Genomic DNA, 19,460 nt, shown 5'->3' with positions numbered 1-19,460 from the left:
TGTTGGTTCTGCACTGCTTGTGTTTACTTAACTTGTGTTTTGTGTGTGGCTTACTACGTACAGTTGGTATGGATGATCTTTTCGGAGTGCTCCACCCTTGTTGAACCATTTGGTCTGTCGGCCAGAGAGGGCTGATATGGCATCGTGTTAGGAGAAAGAATGTGTCTGTCTTGGTTGTGCATTGTGATGTGTGTGCCCTTTCACATGCACACATGCACACACTCACACACTCACACACTCACAAAAATACGATGCCATCAGTGAAATGTTCCTTCCTCTTCCTGTGCTTTGTTGCTAATGAGACAGGAAGACCAAACACACATGCTCCAGGGAAATTTGTTTCAAGTTTGTCCTCTGGTCAGGGTTTTCACAGGAAAAATCCATATTTTAGCGTTAATTTGTTGAAATTATTTATATGGTTTCAGACCACATACTTAAGAGCCTACTGAAAAAAGCCAAGCCCATAGTAATCCCCTGTTTGTCTTATAGCCAACCCACTCAATGATGCCAAAAGCGACAATGTTTCCCCCTGCTCACAAGTATTATCTCTCTAGCAAATGGCAGAAAAAGTTCCATGGACATCCATTGCCAACCCAAAACTGGATTCACAGGGCTCTGCCGCTGCTTTGGTCAGCACTACTTGTCGCCTGTCTCTCCAATGTGTGTCTGCGTCTATTAATGTATTATTTATTTATTTGAGAGGGACTATTTTCCGTGGCTTTGTTTGGCTGTTGAGTCTTTATGTTATTGTGGTCATTTACGAGGGACTGCCGCTGGGCAGCACGACCCAAAGCGTGGTTGGCTCAGTGGTTTCTCCTCCTTTTCATCTGTTTGTACCGCTCTCCGGTCGAGCTGTGTCCCTTGATCACTGTTTTCTTGTGTTCTTTTTGCTGTTCTAGTGATGTTATGTCTTGTTCGGTTGAGCTGTTTTTAAGTTTTTAGTGATAGGCGGCGGGCCCCTTCGCTCTCGCACCTTTATGTTGGCGAGGGTCCAATGCTAGAATTAAATACTAGTCGCCATGTTGATCCCCAGTAGGGATGTTGCAATAAGACATTACAACTGATCTGTGGGTCATTATCGTACTAGTTATGGTATTCCCTTGTCATTAACGTACTATTTATAAGCCATTACCTACCCTTTCTCTCTCCTTACCAGGCGATAGCGCTGCCTCCGATAGCCAAATGGCCTTACCAGAACGGCTTTACCTTCCACACCTGGCTGCGCATGGACCCGCTCAACAACATCAACATAGACAAGGATAAGCCTTACCTCTACTGGTATGTAGCCCACCAACGGCACAGCACATATTCACTTTAAACCGTTTAGTGTAGTTTGTTGGTTCATCTATTTAAATGCAAATACAAATGGAGACAAGGCCAATTTCCTATGATGTTGAAGTTTCAATGTTGGATCGAAATACTACAATGAATAAAACATGAAGTAGTTTGTATAAACTGTAAATAGAGGTGCATTTACAGTTACTTAGGGTTTGGGGTGTGAGAGTTTTTGTGAATTTACAGGCATGAAGTACATTAGGAAAAACAGTTCAGTAAATGCAGCAACTTGACAAATTAAATGCCTAATGCCGTCCTCTCCTGGGATTCGGTTATCAAGGACTCCACTTGTTTTTGTTTTTGAATTATCTGCCGATGCTTAAAGCCCTTCTGTGTTTATTGATTTGTTCTAATGAGGTTTTGCTGCCATGCATTTTTGGCAAATATGTGAATTAGCACAAAGAAAATCTTGGGCAAAATATGTATTATTTATGCATGCTAGTGGTCTACAAACTAAACTATCCATGTTAAGCATTTTCTTTATTCTAGAATTATAATAAAAGTTTTTACCCTGTTAGATCTGAACTGCAACCAAAGTTTTTGGAAAGAGAAGGAAGTGACTTTACCTTGAGGGCATCTTTAATCATTGCCAGAAATGTAATTTATCGAACAGGAATCTGTTGGGAGCCCTTGTTGAAAACAATGCCAAACCCAAGCAGCTTGCTAGCAAGCCCGGGGAATGTGCATTAACATGCTTCTTCGGCCTGCTGCCTCTTAAAAATAGATGAGTTCACTAAATCACATTGCCCAAACGCTGCTACCAAAACAACAATGATCATTCACAAAACGGAACAATGATGGAGCTGTTTTTGTTCCCTTGTCTCCACCGATCGTTCAAATCGGTGGCATTTATTTTTTCCCAGTTGGGTGGATGTCTGAAATCCCCACGCTTTTTGATGGTCTGTGTCTGTGTCTGTGTCTGTGTGTGTGTGTGTGTGTGTGTGTGTGTGTGTGTGTGTGTGTGTGTGTGTGTGTGTGTGTGTGTGTGTGTGTGTGTGTGTGTGTGTGTGTGTGTGTGTGTGTGTGTGTGTGTGTCCTTTTTCCAGCTTCCGCACCAGTAAAGGCCTGGGGTACTCTGCCCACTTTGTGGGCGGCTGTTTGATCGTGACCTCGTTAAAGGCGAAGGGAAAGGGGTTCCAGCACTGCGTGAAGTACGACTTCAAACCACAGAAAGTAAGTTGACAGGAAGGAATGGAAAATCTCTGAGAGAGAGGGTTGAATCACACTGCTCAATTGGTCTTTCACAGGGGATGTCCCATGCGAACATATCACCTAAATGTGATTCAAAAATATGAAAAGTACATCTTTATTATATATATTTTAGATGATAAAATCAGAATATCATATTTACAGTCGATATTCACAATATTAGAGTATGTTTGCAAGTGCATAACAATCCACAGTTGACTCACAAAAAATAAGAATGGATTCACTTTCAGTATCAGAAGAGCTACAATTAGTTTGGTATGTTTCAGGCTTCCTAGCCCAGCAAAAAATAGCAATGACAAATGCTGGAGATGTCCAATGGACTGAGCCCACTGCTACTGCCAGATTTACGCTAAAGCCTGGTACCGTTTAGAGCCGTCCGTTGGCTACGGCTAATGAGAAACGTCCGCCGTGTGCCCCCTCTAGGCGTAAGTCCCACCTCGCTGCCACACACAAACTCAAGAGGGACACGGTGGAAAAAAACTAATTTTCAACTCAACTCTGGCTTAAATTTAATCGGTTCATTCATTTCTGGAAGTAACCATGACAACCCCCTTCGTGATTGCTAATGCCGCTAACCTGTTTCACCTTCTTTACAGAGTTTGATTGAAAGTGTGATCTACAGTAAGATGGGATTTTAACTGGAAGGGATTTGGTGGTGTGCCAAATCTGTCTGCCGGGAAATGTTCAAGGAGGAATTGACTTTTAGTTATCATGGTGTACATATTATAAAGGCTGAAGTGTTCATGACAGCCTGCCTGTGTGTCAATCTCTGTGTGACTATTCAGTCCTTGTGAGACACGATTATCCAAAGCATTCATTTCAGGTATAGTGAGGAGCAGGTTTTGGCTCATTGAATCTTGCTCAAGTATGCCTAGAAGGAAGACAGGGCATTGGGGATCAAACCCAGTCCTTCTCACAGTAACCACCAGCCTGTCCTGCCCGTCTTTTTGTAGTGGTACATGGTGACCATCGTGCACGTGTACAACCGCTGGAAGAACAGCGAGATGAGCTGCTACGTCAACGGAGAGCTGGCTTCTTACGGCGACATCACCTGGTTCGTCAACACCAGCGACGTAAGAACTGCATCCTCATATAAAGACCAACTTGAACCAGTCTAAGAAGTACATTCATTGCATGCTTAGTTATGATGGTTATTTTAAATTGGATTCATTCACAATGTTGGCCTCTCTGGTTTTACCTGTCCACTTGGATTTCACCTCCATCCCATTATTCTTTCCTACCTTCCTATATTCCTTCCAAACTTTCTTTATTCACTGCTCCCATGCTGTCTTTGCTCTACCCATCCATCCATCCATCCATCCATCCATCCATCCATCCATCCATCCATCCATCCATCCATCCATCCATCCATCCATCCATCCATCCATCCATCCATTCCTTCTTCTTCTTCTTTCCTTGTTTGCTGCAGACATTTGACAAGTGCTTCCTGGGCTCTTCGGAGACGGCGGACGCCAACCGGATGTTCTGCGGCCAAATGGGGGCGGTCTTCTTGTTTGGCGAGGCCCTCAGTGCCGCTCAGATTCTGGCCATCTACCAGCTGGGCCCAGGATACAAGGTTCATAACACTTCACTCATTCATGCATGAAGGCCATGAAGGATCATGGATGCACTGTATTCTGCACTCATTCATTCACTTAAATTAATTTGTGCATTGGACAGGTTAGACGTACTATGAGTCCTCTTTACTCATTCATTAATAAATTCATGCATTTATTTATAATGCATGGTTGGATATACTATTTGTAAAGTCCTACTTTGCTGTTATGAAGGAACTAGAGGTTATTATTTATGCAGAAGAAGATCATACTCCTTGAAGGTCAGGGTATTAGAGTATACGTGACCAAAATATCTTTGACTTCCTAATTGGCTTTGAAGTCCTGGTCAGACAAATACAATATCAAGTTCAAAAAATATTGGAGAATATTATGATTTGATCTGCAACATCAAATTTATTTGGGGAATATGACGATAACGACTTATTTTGATGTTGTTTTTGTTTGTCTTATATCTCAATCTCTCCATTTCTCTCTCTCTCCCTCTCCCCCTCACCTTTGCCCCCGTCCTGACTCACCCTCCATCACAGGGTACATTTAAATACAAGGCGGAGAGCGACCTGCTGTTCGCCGAGCACCACAAAACGCTGCTGTACGACGGCAAGCTGTCGGGCAGCATCGCCTTCACCTATAACCCCCGCGCTACCGACGCCCAGCTCTGCCTGGAGTCCTCCCCCAAGGACAACGCCTCCATCTTCGTGCACTCACCCCATGCGCTCATGCTGCAGGTACACCCAAGCGGAAACTAAGAAAAGGGTACAGGCAGGAAGTGTGTGGTTTTCGGTTTTGCAGAGGTGCAAGTGCGCTTGATGCAGCACAGTGGGGTGCTGTAAGAGCCACCCCCGGGTTTGTTTAGAAGTCAGTAGAGCGCAGATACAATATCATAAAAGACTTATCAGGACGATAGGATCCGGATGTACAACTGGGTTCCTTCTGAGTCCCCAAGTGTTCTCCATCCTTGGGTTCGGGTTCCCCTTATACAAGGCTTAAATGGTCTCATAAAGAGTGTGTAATGTGTATACAAACAGACTCATGATTCGAGCCGAGTGAACTACTGCTAAATCCCTGCGTCATTAATATCGCCGCAAGAGTTTGATAGGTTTGTAAAAACATTGAATGTGTGTGTGTGTGTATAGAAGCAGAAGACGTTTGGACCGCCAACAATGTCGGGCCTAAAAATAAGGTTGCGGCCAAACTGGGATCCAGACAAATGGCAGCGACTGGTCAGGCTTATGGTCCAATGCACAGCACAAGCCACGGCCCTCCCAGCTCACATACCTGATGTCCGCCTGTCTCCCCCGGTTCGACCTTGCTAACGAGGCGGGGAGAGGCAACACACGGCTCATTAATATAACCCTGTGGGACGTCTCCATATCTCGTGCTGTGTGCCTCGGAATTTTGTGCTTAATGCTGTTAACCTTGGCTATTACATCACTGCTGTTGTTAATTTTTATTTTTTGCTTGCCATGCTACCAATCCCACCTGAGTAACTTAGGTTCTCTAAAATGTGTGTGTGTGCTTGTGTGTGCGTGTGTGTGTGTGTGTGTGTGTGTGTGTGTGTGTGTGTGTGTGTGTGTGTGTGTGTGCGTACTGCCCCGGGATAATGCATATGTCCCACTTGGCTTCTCCTCACTTTAACTGCCTCATTAGGGACACTGCGCCACAACCCAGTTGATCCTGGTCAGATTAGTGCGTCTTGAAAAAGCTGCGGATAAGCAGCAGCTAGCTGCTTCAGTTCAGGACAACACGCATGGCTCGGTTTCCAATGCCGGTACAATGCAGACCAGGCGTTTCTTGATTTTGTCTGTGAAAGTGTTTTGGCTGGATTATTGCGTTCAAAAATGACGATCTGCACCAAGCGATGCATTGTGGAACACATCTCACCCCTACTCAACACATACATTTAGGGAATCTCTTACAGAAATATGCAGTGTTATTGTAGGATATAATGCCGGCAGTCCTGTGTGCATTGGAGCACCTCCCTGCATGTACCACACAAATTAACACACACACCTTCACTTCAGGGAGACCCCTTAACTATTTGGTGAATACAGAATGGATGTCACTGTAGTTATCAGGTTATTGTTCTTACCAGTCTGACGCCAATAGGGCTCAACCAATCCCCTGCATGTCCCCTTCGACGGCAAACACACGCCACCGACACGCTGTCACCGTGGCAACCCATCTCTGTGGCAATTAGTCGTGCCACCCAAGCCTCGCTTCTGATTTGGTGTCGGGATGGGGCTGAGGACAGGTGTGTTTCATACCAGGAAGTCAATTCCCTCTATGTAATCACAGTCTACTGGTTCTTATTGTTTGCTGAGAACGTTGCCATGGAAACATTCCCTCTGAGGCAATTGTAACTTTATTGAAGAAATGACACATGCTGCAGCGACACACCACCGGTTTAAATGTATTTCCGTCATGGGGCCGGAAGAACAACTCATAAGGTTGAATGAGACTGATTTACGGAGGGGTTGTACGTTTAACTCTCGGTCCCAGGCCTTTTCACCTCACAAAGGAACGTCTGGGACGGGGTGCTTCAAATTGGCGTTATTTGGGAGAGAGAGGGCGGGACTTCCATGCATGCTTCTGAGGGAGGGATATCCTTTAAGTTGGCTCATGGTTTGATTGGTGAAAGGGAGCCTACGATAAGACATCTGTCTCTGTTATATGTTTCAGATAGAACTCAATGACTTCTGGGGTTCAACTTTTCATATTCTTATTCTTCCACCCAGGGCAGTAATAACTAACGTACATAGCTCCTAAGAAGTAAGAAAGCACAAATTGCATTACGGTAGACGCGATAGAAAGTGATAGAATTGATGACTCCTCCTCGCAGCCTAGTATGTTTTTGTACACTTGAGGGCGTTTGGTTTATGTGTTGTTGTTGTTATTGTTCCCTAGGATGTGAAGGCAGTGGTGACCCACTCGGTCCAGAGTGGGATCCACTCCATCGGAGGAGTGCAGGTGCTCTTCCCTCTGTTTGCACAGCTGGACTGTTACCAGCCCTCCAGTCAAGAGCTGGATACCTCCGTCTGGTGGGTTTAATCATTCACTGGCTCAGTCATTCGCTCAGCCACTCACTCACAGACATTGTAACACTCACTCACTCACTCACTCACTCACTCACTCACTCACTCACTCACTCACTCACTCACTCACTCACTCACTCACTCACTCACTCACTCACTCACATTCACCCCCACTCACACACATTCACATTCACCCCCACTCACATTTACTCTCACACACACACACACACACACACACACACGCACGCACGCACGCACGCACGCACACACACACCCATTTACCCACATTAAAGACGCTCACAAATGTTTTCCCACAGATGGATACCCACACGCACACATGCGCAATCACACAAAGGCACTGCGACACACAAGGACACACACACACAGCTATTAGTATTCGGCCTTCCCTTTTGTTATAACTTGAAATGAGAGGATTAAAAGTAACCCCTGGTGATCTCCATTAATGTGATGTCGCACTACACTGGATTGTGCTGAAGTCATCATTTTGTTATTCCTGCGTGCCGCTTGGCACGACTCGGCCTCATGACCACGGGGCCTATTTGTGTGTGTTGTGTTCACAGCACTGAGGTGTCCACTCAACTGTATTCAATGTGATGCAGCCCAGAACCTATTCCCCCCCCTACGCACCCATGACACAGCAACCTCATTCTATCAAAACGTGTTGTCTTATCTCTTATCCCTGTCCCTCTGTCCGTCTCTCGCCACTCCTAGCTGCACGTTGCTCTCCTTCGTCATGGAGCTGCTGAAGAACTCGGTGGCCATGCAGGAGCAGATCCTGGCTTGCAAAGGCTTCCTGGTCATAGGCCACACTCTGGAGAAGGTGAGAATCACCAGCGGATCAGTGGTTCGTCCAAATGTCAGCTAAAGGACACCATTAAACCAGTCTAACGACCAGAGTGCAGCATGCTGGTCTTGTGGATCGAAACCCAATCTATACTTCTAGACCGTGACCTATTAGAGAAGGAGCTACTTTCCTAGTGGGGCCTGGGAAGTAGTTTCAGCACCAGGAGATCCAGACAAACCAATATTATGTTGTCTAGATGCGTTTAATTGTTAAGACGCATTTCAATTCCCTCAAGCACTCACTCTACGGAGAATGGCCCACCCATCCATATAATAATGTGTATTGTCTAAAAAAGGATATGTGCTACATACTATATCCGTGGGGCCATTAATATGCTGCTGTGTACCACATCTCCCCTTGGGAAATTAACAATAGTGAATCTGTCATTACTATTAGACTATGTTGGACTGTTATTACCTTCCCCTGTCAGACACACGCAACGACTTATGCAATGCATTCACGCTCCCCAAGATTTTAAGGGGATGCAGTTATTTGTTCCTTGTGTTCGGTCCCTAATGTCCACAGCCCACCTGTAGGCTTGCTTGAGAAAAATGCCCGACCCCACACAGTCCACAACTACCTCCGACACAAGTGACGTGTCTGGAAAAATGAATCCAACAATATTCTTCACAAATCACAAATCATACATCCGTTGCTTTATGTGGTCAAGAAGGTTACAACATAATCCTAGTTGATTCAGACAGTATAACGTAAGTAGCACTGTGAGAAGTTGAACCTTTTGGGTTCTTTCTTCATACCACACCTACATCCTCTGGCGTTTTTGACAATGTCATCTCCCTGTAAAAGTCGTTTATTGTCAATGCTTCATTTTAGAAGCTGGGTAATAATATGATCATGGTACTGTCAGTAAACTGCATTTTGCATCGCGTGCCTTATCTCCATATCCCTCCTGTGGCTATGCCTGCTACCTGTTATCCAGTCTTCCAAGATGCACGTGACGCGGCCGGTGCTGGACATCGTCCTGGCCTTCGCCCGCTACCTGTGTAACCTGCAGAACGGCGTCATGCTGCTCAAACAGCTGTGTGACCACATCCTTTTCAACCCCGCCATCTGGATCCACGCCCCTGCCAAGGTCAGTCAGACACACACACACACACACACACACACACACACACACACACACACACACACACACACACACACACACACACACACACACACACACACACACCCCACACACACCCCCCACACCCAACGGTTGTCGCGTACAAAGATAAATATGCATAGACACATTACCAGCAGCCATCCACTGAGTCCCCTCTATGTGTGTTGTGTGTGTCCTGGGGAGTGGAGCCTCGCTAGGCCTTCTACCTCAGAGCGATGGTTGACATCTACATGAGCTGTCCTTGTCTTATGCGCTTGGACCCTGTCAGCCATCCACTCACCCTAAGCACACACACACAGCCCACAGAGATGCATCATTAGCATTTTACCCTGGCATGATTGAAGTGAGCCTGCAAGTTTGTTTTCGTCCTTGTGGCTTCCTGTCTGCGCATGTTTGTCGAGCGTGTGTGTGTGTGTGTATGTACGTAAGTGAGTTCACATTCATGTGTGTGTGTGTGTGTGTGTGTGTGGGGGGGGTGCACATTTGTGTGTGTGTGGGCACATTCGTGTCTGTGTGTTCACATATGTGTGTGTGTACGTGCACATTCATGTGTGTGTGTGTGTGTGTGTGTGTGCGTGCACATTCATGTGTTTGATGATTAGCATTTTACCCTGGCATGACTGGAGAGCGCCTGCAAGTTTGTTTTCGTCCTTGTGTGTCCTTGTCTGTGCATGTGGGTCGTGTGTGTCTCTGTGTGTACGTAAGTGAGTACACATTCATTTTGTGTGTGTATGTACCTGCATCTGTGTGTGTATGTGTCTGTTACCCTGCCAACATCTGCTGTGTCCGTCCCTCCCCAGGTGCAGCTGATGCTGTACACCTACCTTGCCACGGAGTTCATCAGCACCGTGACCATCTACAACGCCGTGCGGCGGGTGGGCACGGTGCTGCAGGTCATGCACACGCTCAAGTACTACTACTGGGTGGTCAACCCCTTGGACCGCAGCGGTGTGGTGCCCAAGGGCCTCGGTGAGAACCACCATGACACTATACGATAAGACATGACAGGGCCGTACTACAAACACATGGCCAGAACACCAAGCTGGGTCTCTTCATTACAAACCACCCTTAGTGTGATGTGTGTCCAGTATTCATGCAGGGGTAGTATCAGGGTGAGGATGTTTGACTCCCAGCTCATGGGTTAGGGGTCGAACCACAATGTCTGCACTCTACCTATATGCATCCTTGAGCAAGTTGCCCTAACCCCCACCCTGCTCCTTCCATTCCATATGTATCATACATTTGTTCGAAATAATGTTGGATATTTATTAGTAATAAATAGTATCCTGTGTATAGATGTAAGAACACCACACCATATCACATTGGAAAGTGCATTTATTTTACGGTAAATGGTAAACTGATGATGAGTAAATTCGGCTGTTGGCATATCACATTCCTTTTTTATCTTTTTTGGCCCTGCCAATTCCCTTTACTTTACCAGCCCCAGCCTTTTCTAATCTATTAATGCCCACAAAATTAACAGTTTGTCATCTGCACCCTGTCATGTTTTCTCCAATGCTGATTTGCTGGCTATCGTCACAGTAGGGTGGATCTGAAGGGTTCTCGTTTGTCTTTTCAGATGGGCCCAGACCGACCCAGAAGGAGATCTACTCCCTTCGAGCCTTTCTGCTGTTGTTTGTCAAGCAGCTCATCATGAAGGTAGGACAGCAATTCATTCATATATGCAAAGCCATCTATTAGGATGAAATATTAATACATGGTGAGTGTCTGGGGCATTATCCTTTCAAAAAAACATTGAGTTCTAATAACAATATATTAGAATTGCATGGCAGATTTTATTGGCAAAATGGTGCTTAGTTGCTTACACATGCACATTTGTGCAACTAATGCATTATGAATCTGATAGTTAATCAGATTTGTAAGATGGAACTATTGACTTGAAATCAAATTAACATTTAGTGCTAGAAATAAGCTTAACCAGGAAGAGTGTAGTTCGTTTTTGGTTGAAGATCATGGTACTATACCGTTTGGATGTACTTGTTTAAACGTTGCCTCGCTAAAACCATGGTACATTTTGCCGTCCCACAGACGTGTGGCAAATCGTTGTCATTAATTTTCAAACCTTTGTAATGCAATGAAAACTGTTTTGTGTTTTCAATTGAAGGATCACGGTGTGAAGGAAGACGAGCTACAGAGCATCCTCAACTATCTGCTCACGATGCATGAGGTAGGAGTGCTTTTATCAGCCGCCATACCCAAATCACCACCAGATGGTGCCAAAACCTTATTACTGTCTGACTTTGCGTCTTAACACCGTACAAAAAATAAGAATCACTTCAGCTCTAATTCTGCCCATCACGTTTTGTACCGATGCAGGCGTGTTTAGATCGCAGCGATGCATAGGGTTTTAATGAGTGTAAAAATAACAAACCCAGCAGGACCTGGAAGGTGATTACTACACCACTCCGAAACCCACTCTCACACAGAGCCTCACGACTTTATATTAGAAAAGAATCCAAAATAACGTATTCCTCATGAGCTCAAGTCAAGTGGTAATTTCTCCCCGTTCTTATAGAGGATATTTTAAACTGATCCTAAACACTAGAGTGTGCCTAAAGTGACACTGTAGTGAAATGAAAGTACAGAGAGAAAAATACAAATCCTACCATTTTCAAATAATATTCGGCTTGTTTTTCTTTTTTCTTATTAACTCAATTATGATAATAACATTGGCCTACTTTGACGCCATTATATGAGAAAAGCAAAAATTACGAAATTACGTTTGGGTATTTTCTCCCTATGAACTCACTGTCGGTTTTTAACAAAATTATAGCAGAAAAGCAAAAACCCAAATTCAGTTTTGTGTGTATTTTAGTATTTACCCTTAACAACCTCTCAGGTGACATTTAGAGGATGGTCGACTTTGACAACGTCTCCTCAGAACAGCTCTATAATGCCCCGATCCTCTCTCTGCTCCAGGACGATAACCTCATGGACGTGCTGCAGCTGCTGGTGGCTCTGATGTCGGAGCACCCCGGCTCAATGGTGCTGGCCTTCGAGCAGCGCAACGGGATCCGGTAACCTGACCTCCATCCTCCCCTCACCTACCTCAGATCCTCCATGTTCTCCCCACACCTACCTCAGATCCTCCATGTTCTCCCCTCACCTACCTCAGATCCTCCATGTTCTCCCCTCACCTACCTCAGATCCTCACTGGTGTCCCCCAGCACCTCAGATCCTTCGCGTTCTCTTCTCTCCCCCCCCCCCCCCCCCCCCCATGTTACCATCCAGCGTTCATAATGCCTCAGGTTAGGTTCCAGAAAGTAGTTTGTTCCAGGGTTAGATTTGTCTCATGAAAATTATGAAATTAAATGAAGTGATGATATATTACCAAATAGTTATTCATTACATTTCTGCGGTTATATTTGTAGAATGTGCACAGTTGGTTTGTTTTAATTAGAGTTAATTACAGTTTGCATTGCAGTTATTTATTCAAAGGTTATATTCTCTCTATGCAAACACAGTTTGCTTAGTTTAAATGTAGACATAATTGTTTTTAAAATAAGAGTTGTTAATTCAGAGGGAATATTTGTTAAAAGTATTCAATATCTTTGAATAGAGTAATGCTTGTTTCGGTAATTGTTATTTATAAAAATATTTCTTACATGCAATCTCCAGACAGCATACATAAAAACGTTTTCTTGTTTAAATTTAGTAATAATTGGTAATAAAAGTTATTTCTTCAAAGCTTTGTGAAATGCAATTACAGGTAGTTCTTCATATTAACAATACACAGTCAAAAATTGAACCTGAGACAAGCTATCAAGTAAAATGTGCAATATGTACCTCATTTTATGTTGAATTTTAATATCTTCCAGACGTAATATAACCTCAAATCTACGGCCTAGTCTATGATTTTATGTTTTAATTTCTCTGTTTGTTATTTTAGCTTGACCCCTGTGCCCTGTCTTTGTGCTTGAATGGAGGCTGCCTGACACCAGTGGGGCAATAAAGATGCTTTACTAGTTTAATTTGAGTCTCTGGAAGCTGCGGAGATGGGCCCGTGCTCTGATTTATACAGCTCATTTAAATGCTCTGCCTGGCCGCCGCCGCCACTCCAGGAGAGAATAGCAGGATGGTTTGTTGCGGGTGAAGATTCACTCTTAGCAAGGCCAGCATTCACGGTGTCATCCCCAGATATTCAAACACATTGGATTTCATGTCTGAATTATATATTTTTTGGAAAGATGTTAAATTATATTATTTTATTATGAATATTCAAACAATTATTATTGTTTAAACTCTATGGTGGTGACTGTTCAGCTGCTTGAAAATGACTTGAATACAATGTGTCAATAATGTATTGGATGATTTTTAAATGCTTACTTTACTTACGCCAATGGTGTGTATATTATTGTTTGTTTAACAGCGTGATCTACAAGCTACTCGCGTCCAAAAACGAAGCCGTTCGAGTCCAGACACTGAAAATCTTGGGCTACTTTCTCAAGAACTTGCAACCAAAGTGAGTAAAGACATTACAGACTGTGTTGTGTCCCTGTGTTCCCAAGGTTTTCCTCTCCTAATGCGTTACCTTACTTTTATATTCCACATTATTTGTTGACCTCTCTAAAGTAAATTGTACAATCAAATATTATTAATACTAATAGGTACATTTTTAGCTCTTAGGTATAGAGCAAATGAAAGTGAATACAACCAGTTACTTATCACCATGAACTATGGCCCGCAGCCTAGCTAGCTCCCCCTGTAGCCTATAGCGGCTGCAGAAGTAGCATCGGTACATATAGGGTCTCTTGTCCCAGAGCACAGAGAGTGTTGACTTTATACAAACCGTCCGCGGGACTTGAGCCCAGACCCTCATCCCTCTCCCCGCGGTGGGAGATGAAAGCAGAGCGGCACAGAGCTGCTCCCACTTAAGTCAGCAGGAATCCTCCTCTTCATTTCCCCTTCATGTCAAAAGTCTGCTGGAGCCCGGCTCCAGTTGTACAGCTTAAAACCTAGTATGTGCTCTTACTTTGGCGGTTTCCGAGAAGCTCCCAGCTTGGCATGTCCCAACCCCTGCCATAAGAAACATTAGTGCCGTAAATACAGACTGGCTACAATCGACAAAGCGGTGAAGATTTCAGCAAATGTGATATAACTGAGTGATCGATTCTAATAGAAAATGTTATCACAAATGATGATATAAAATATATTAATGCATGTATATATATATTGATATATGTATCTGTATATAGATGGATACCTCAATTATAATCAATGGATCTAATACAATGGCATTACGTTGATAAATCATGTTGGTGTGATATCGGATATCTGCTCATTGTTGCTTGATACTATGGAGCGAACACTGTAGGCGTAGATCAATACGTAATACCCTTCCCTGTCCTTTGACCCGGTGCCCCCGCTGCTTACCAGGAGGAAGGCAGAGGTCATGCTCGGTCACGGCCTCTTCTCGCTGCTCAGTGAGAGGCTGATGCTCAACTGCAGCCAGGTCACCATGACAACATACAACGCGCTGTTTGAGGTCAGTCCCCCCCCCCCCCCATGTTGCACTCCACATGCATTTGTTTTCACCCATTTTCATGTTCTGTTTTGCTTACTGATAAGAATGAGGAATAACCAAATAACCATGTTTTGCACGATAATATTTGAACCAGGCCACCACAGGTTAAGGATTTACATATTTCAGCCGTTATTCTGTTATGTTTTGCCTCCAACAAGAATGTTGAATAGACAATAACACAGACGCACAAGTCCTGCAAATACACATTTGAGGTATGATACAACTTAAGGTTATGATTATGCATATTGGATCAACTATAAGATACGCAACTATGGTCTACTGTTGTTGTAGTCTGTCTTCTGTATGAATGGAATATTGTAATTATATTATGATGTATAACAGCACATATCCACAATACCCTGAACCGTAACCACACACACACAAACACACGCAGACACACACACACACGAAACATCCCACTAAGCTCCATCCATCTTAACTTGATCAGGACGAGGTTCTGAAATACAATTTGCAGTAAAACGCTCCATTCCTCTTTGGCTCCGCAGTCGGTCGTACTTTTCCATTGCGTGTTAGATCTAAGTGTGTTTATCTGTGACTGAAGTACACCGTTTCTCTTCTGCGCCCAACGACAGATTCTGACGGAGCAGATCTGCACCCAAGTGATCCATAAGCAGCACCCGGACCCTGACTCTTCCGTGAAGATCCTCAACCCACGTAAGTACCCCCGCCCCCCCCCCACAGCCACCACCACCACCACCTCCTCTCTGCTTAACGACACCCTGCTGTGTATCCACCAGGTACAAACCGCTCCGTGCTGCACCAGGGAGAGTCTTTTCCCCCCAGGCCCTCCTCTACTGCTATTGTTCCATCCCAACGCACAAAAGAGCCAACTCAGCTATTATGTTTCCAGTTAACCACTGATATACGCATTGCCAAAGCATGGAGATCATAATTTTTGTAACATACGATATATATATTGACGACCCACTTCTGAGTCTGCTGCGGTTTAAATAAAATGCATCGTAATCTGTGAATTAATTTGGCTTCGGCAGTTAAATCATGTATTCTTTGTAATATCTTTAATATTCATACAAATGTATTAAACACACACCTTAAATCCCTATGTAATGCATATATTTACATTATACTCCAATCTATAAATATATATGTATCTTTTTATATTTCTTATGCTGAGATCACAATATGTGAGATTTGTACATACACAGTATATTCTCGCATAGCATTATAGGGAGGGAGTCAGGCTTATTTTAAATATGACGCAACATAATGAGCTGAAACAGAACCATTGAGCGGCATCAGTGTTCTCCTCCTACTCGGCAGCAGTACTTCCAGCTCATTACTTACCTCCAATTTCAGACGTCAGCCCGCAAAATATTTTCATATGTGGAAATCAAAGTCTTTCGTCTTTGGATTTAAGAGGAAGAAAGAAAATCTTACTCTCTCCCTCCTTCACTCGCTCATATTTCCCCCACACACACACACACACACACACACACACACACACACACACACACACACACACACACACACGCGCAATTGCAAAACTTTGATCAGTTGGAACTCGATCGCTGGGAAGAATCACAACCCAGGTTTACTTCCAACCAGCCTTAATCTGACAAGGTACTGCTGTAGTCACACGTTGATTATCTTAAGCCTTTATTGTGTTAGAAAAAAAGCAGCCTCCCTTCAGCCCGGGCCGGGGCGTCCCAGACAGGCCGTATATATCATGGAGAAACCCTGCCCGGGCCCTTTAGCATGCGAACACACGCTATGCAGCACAGAGCCCGGGTCTGTTTCTCCTTTGCTGTGCCTTCCCCTTGATTTAATCTGCGACCAGGCCCCAAAATGGCCCCCTGATTGCAGTCTTTAGTAACGTCAGAGCCAATCAAACAAACCGAGGAAGTACCGTTTCCCTCAAATTAACTCGAGGGACGGGAAGCGAGAGCAAATGGGGAAGAAAAAAAAGGGACAGGCAGAAAGAACGAAAGCAGGAAAGGAAGAAAAGGAATACAAGAAAATGAAAAAAGTGCTACGCCTCTGTCCTCATTCCTGGTGCATGCTGGGGTAATTTTCTGGCGGTAAGGGTTCAGCGACTCATAATTTGAGTGACTAAGGCGTAGAAACAACAGAGCTGTGTGCAGTAGGGGCGAGGGGGGGGTTGGGGAAGGGGGGATCGGAGGAGTGCCACGGTCTGGCGAGAGACGGGTGAAACCCTAGCCCCGCAGCCCGTCTCCCCACTCAAGGCAAATGGCCACTGACATTGTCTAGATAATTCATCTAAACAGTCAGTCTCTTCGGGTTAACCCGCAACCAGGACCTTTCCGAGAGGGCTCGTGACTCAGCCTCTCCAATTGGGAACAATACCTAAACTATAACGCCGGGGTAAAAATCAATGACAGGACCCCTTTTTTGCATGCATGCATGCAGATGCATATTTCCGGGTGTCTGCAGGCGTGGGAAGCAGACGCCTTGTCACGCAGTGATTTACACGTGTTGAGATGTCTGAGTCTGCTGTTGATGTCTGGTCCCCTACCTCGCTGCGTCATCCACCCACCTACCCCATCCACCCACCTACCCCATCCACCTACCTACCCCATCCACCCACCTACCCCATCCACCCACCTACCCCATCCACCTACCTACCCCATCCACCTACCTACCCCATCCACCCACCTACCCCATCCACCTACCTACCCCATCCACCCACCTACCCCATCCACCCACCTACTCCATCCACCCACCTACCCCATCCACCTCTACCCCATCCACCTACCTACCCCATCCACCCACCTACTCCATCCACCTACCTACCCCATCCACCTACCTACCCCATCCACCTACCTACCTACCCCATCCACCCACCTACTCCATCCACCCACCTACCCCATCCACCCACCTACTCCATCCACCCACCTACCCCATCCACCTCTACCCCATCCACCCACCTACCCCATCCACCTACCTACCCCATCCACCCACCTACCCCATCCACCCACCTACCCCATCCACCTACCTACCCCATCCACCTACCTACCCCATCCACCCACCTACCCCATCCACCTACCTACCCCATCCACCCACCTACCCCATCCACCCACCTACTCCATCCACCCACCTACCCCATCCACCTCTACCCCATCCACCTACCTACCCCATCCACCCACCTACTCCATCCACCTACCTACCCCATCCACCTACCTACCCCATCCACCTACCTACCTACCCCATCCACCCACCTACTCCATCCACCCACCTACCCCATCCACCTACCTACCCCATCCACCCACCTACCCCATCCACCTACCTACCCCATCCACCTACCTACCCCATCCACCTACCTACCCCATCCACCCACCTACCCCATCCACCTACCTACCCCATCCACCTACCTACCCCATCCACCTCTACCCCATCCACCTACCTACCTACCCCATCCACCTACCTACCCCATCCACCTACCTACCTACCCCATCCACCTACCTACCCCATCCACCTCTACCCCATTCACCTACCTACCCCATCCACCTACCTACCCCATCCACCTCTACCCCATTCACCTACCTACCCCAGCACCCCGCCTACACCAGCCATCCCATCCACCCACCTACCCCAATTACCCACCTACCCCATCTACCCCACCCCAAAGAATGGTTGCAATTTGATGTTGTCTTTACAATGCAATGGGAATTATGATAGATAATAGTAATAATACTGTGATTCTGTTGATGGCATAATTCAATCATTATTGTTTACTGAAAATACTGTTACAATATTAAATCTAATAAAACGCATTTCCTGCAAATATCTCTAAAAAATAACTGCTGACGTGTATGTGTGTGTGTGTGTGTGTGTGTGTAGAGATCCTGAAGGTGATTGCTGGCCTGCTGAAGAACTCTCCGAATTCTCCTGAGACCATGGAGGTGCGCCGGGTCTTCCTGTCCGACATGATCAAGATGTTCAATAACAGCAGAGAGAACCGCAGGTACACACACACACACACACACACACACACACACACACACACACACACACACACACACACACACACGCTCCTTCCTGCACTGTTTACACGGTATCATCGTAGTTATCTTTCTATCTGAAAACCGCTGCACCCTATGGTACTGTTAGACACGCTATTCTTACTCGTGTGTGTGTGTGTGTGTGTGTGCAGGAGTCTGCTGCAGTGCTCGGTGTGGCAGGAGTGGATGCTCTCGCTGTGCTTCCTCAGCGCCAACAGCAGCGAGGAGCACAAGATCAACGAGATGGTGTACGCCGTGTTCCGCATCCTGCTCTACCACGCCGTCAAGTACGAGTGGGGCGGCTGGCGCGTCTGGGTGGACACGCTGTCCATCACACACTCCAAGGTCTGAGAAACCCCCCGCCGCCCCGCACACACCGGTCGCAGACACACACAGAACACGCACACATGCACATGCATGTACGTAAAGGAATACAAACTCACACACGTGCGTTATTGTATACACGCGCACATACAAATACACAGGCATAGACATGAGCAAACGTACACACACATGTGCGCAAACACACTCATGTGCACGTGCGCGCGCGCACACACGCGCGCACACGCACACAGACACAGAGGAACACAGGATTTAGCAGTGTTTATGTTTCTCTGAGGTATTCTAGGCTCTTCTTATCCGTTCTTTTTCCCATCCTGCTCTTACCCCCGTCCCCTGCGTGCGTTTTGCGTTTCTGTTTCTCTTCATTTTAGCCAACACATTTTTTCCTTCCCTTAACGAATCACATCCTCCGCGCGCCGTCTGCACGC

At 45.7% G+C, this 19,460-nt stretch overlaps 1 protein-coding gene across 1 annotated transcript in view; it reads left to right on the top strand.

Moving 5' to 3' along the window:
- Window positions 1-19,460, top strand: part of lrba (LPS-responsive vesicle trafficking, beach and anchor containing) — a 184,719-nt gene that overhangs the window by 22,015 nt on the left and 143,244 nt on the right. Inside the window, 17 exon segments of the mRNA XM_060046267.1 lie at window positions 1,157-1,278; window positions 2,382-2,508; window positions 3,498-3,617; window positions 3,974-4,120; window positions 4,649-4,846; window positions 7,026-7,159; window positions 7,886-7,994; window positions 8,959-9,111; window positions 9,945-10,113; window positions 10,724-10,803; window positions 11,270-11,332; window positions 12,085-12,182; window positions 13,535-13,627; window positions 14,542-14,650; window positions 15,283-15,364; window positions 18,530-18,653; window positions 18,843-19,035. Coding sequence (XP_059902250.1) covers window positions 1,157-1,278; window positions 2,382-2,508; window positions 3,498-3,617; window positions 3,974-4,120; window positions 4,649-4,846; window positions 7,026-7,159; window positions 7,886-7,994; window positions 8,959-9,111; window positions 9,945-10,113; window positions 10,724-10,803; window positions 11,270-11,332; window positions 12,085-12,182; window positions 13,535-13,627; window positions 14,542-14,650; window positions 15,283-15,364; window positions 18,530-18,653; window positions 18,843-19,035 — 2,121 coding nt within the window.

Source organism: Gadus macrocephalus, chromosome 3, assembly GCF_031168955.1.
Source record: "Gadus macrocephalus chromosome 3, ASM3116895v1".
In the NCBI taxonomy this organism is placed as follows: domain Eukaryota; kingdom Metazoa; phylum Chordata; class Actinopteri; order Gadiformes; family Gadidae; genus Gadus; species Gadus macrocephalus.
Note: the sequence above shows the minus strand (reverse complement) of the source record. Positions and strands in the feature narration are given on the sequence as shown.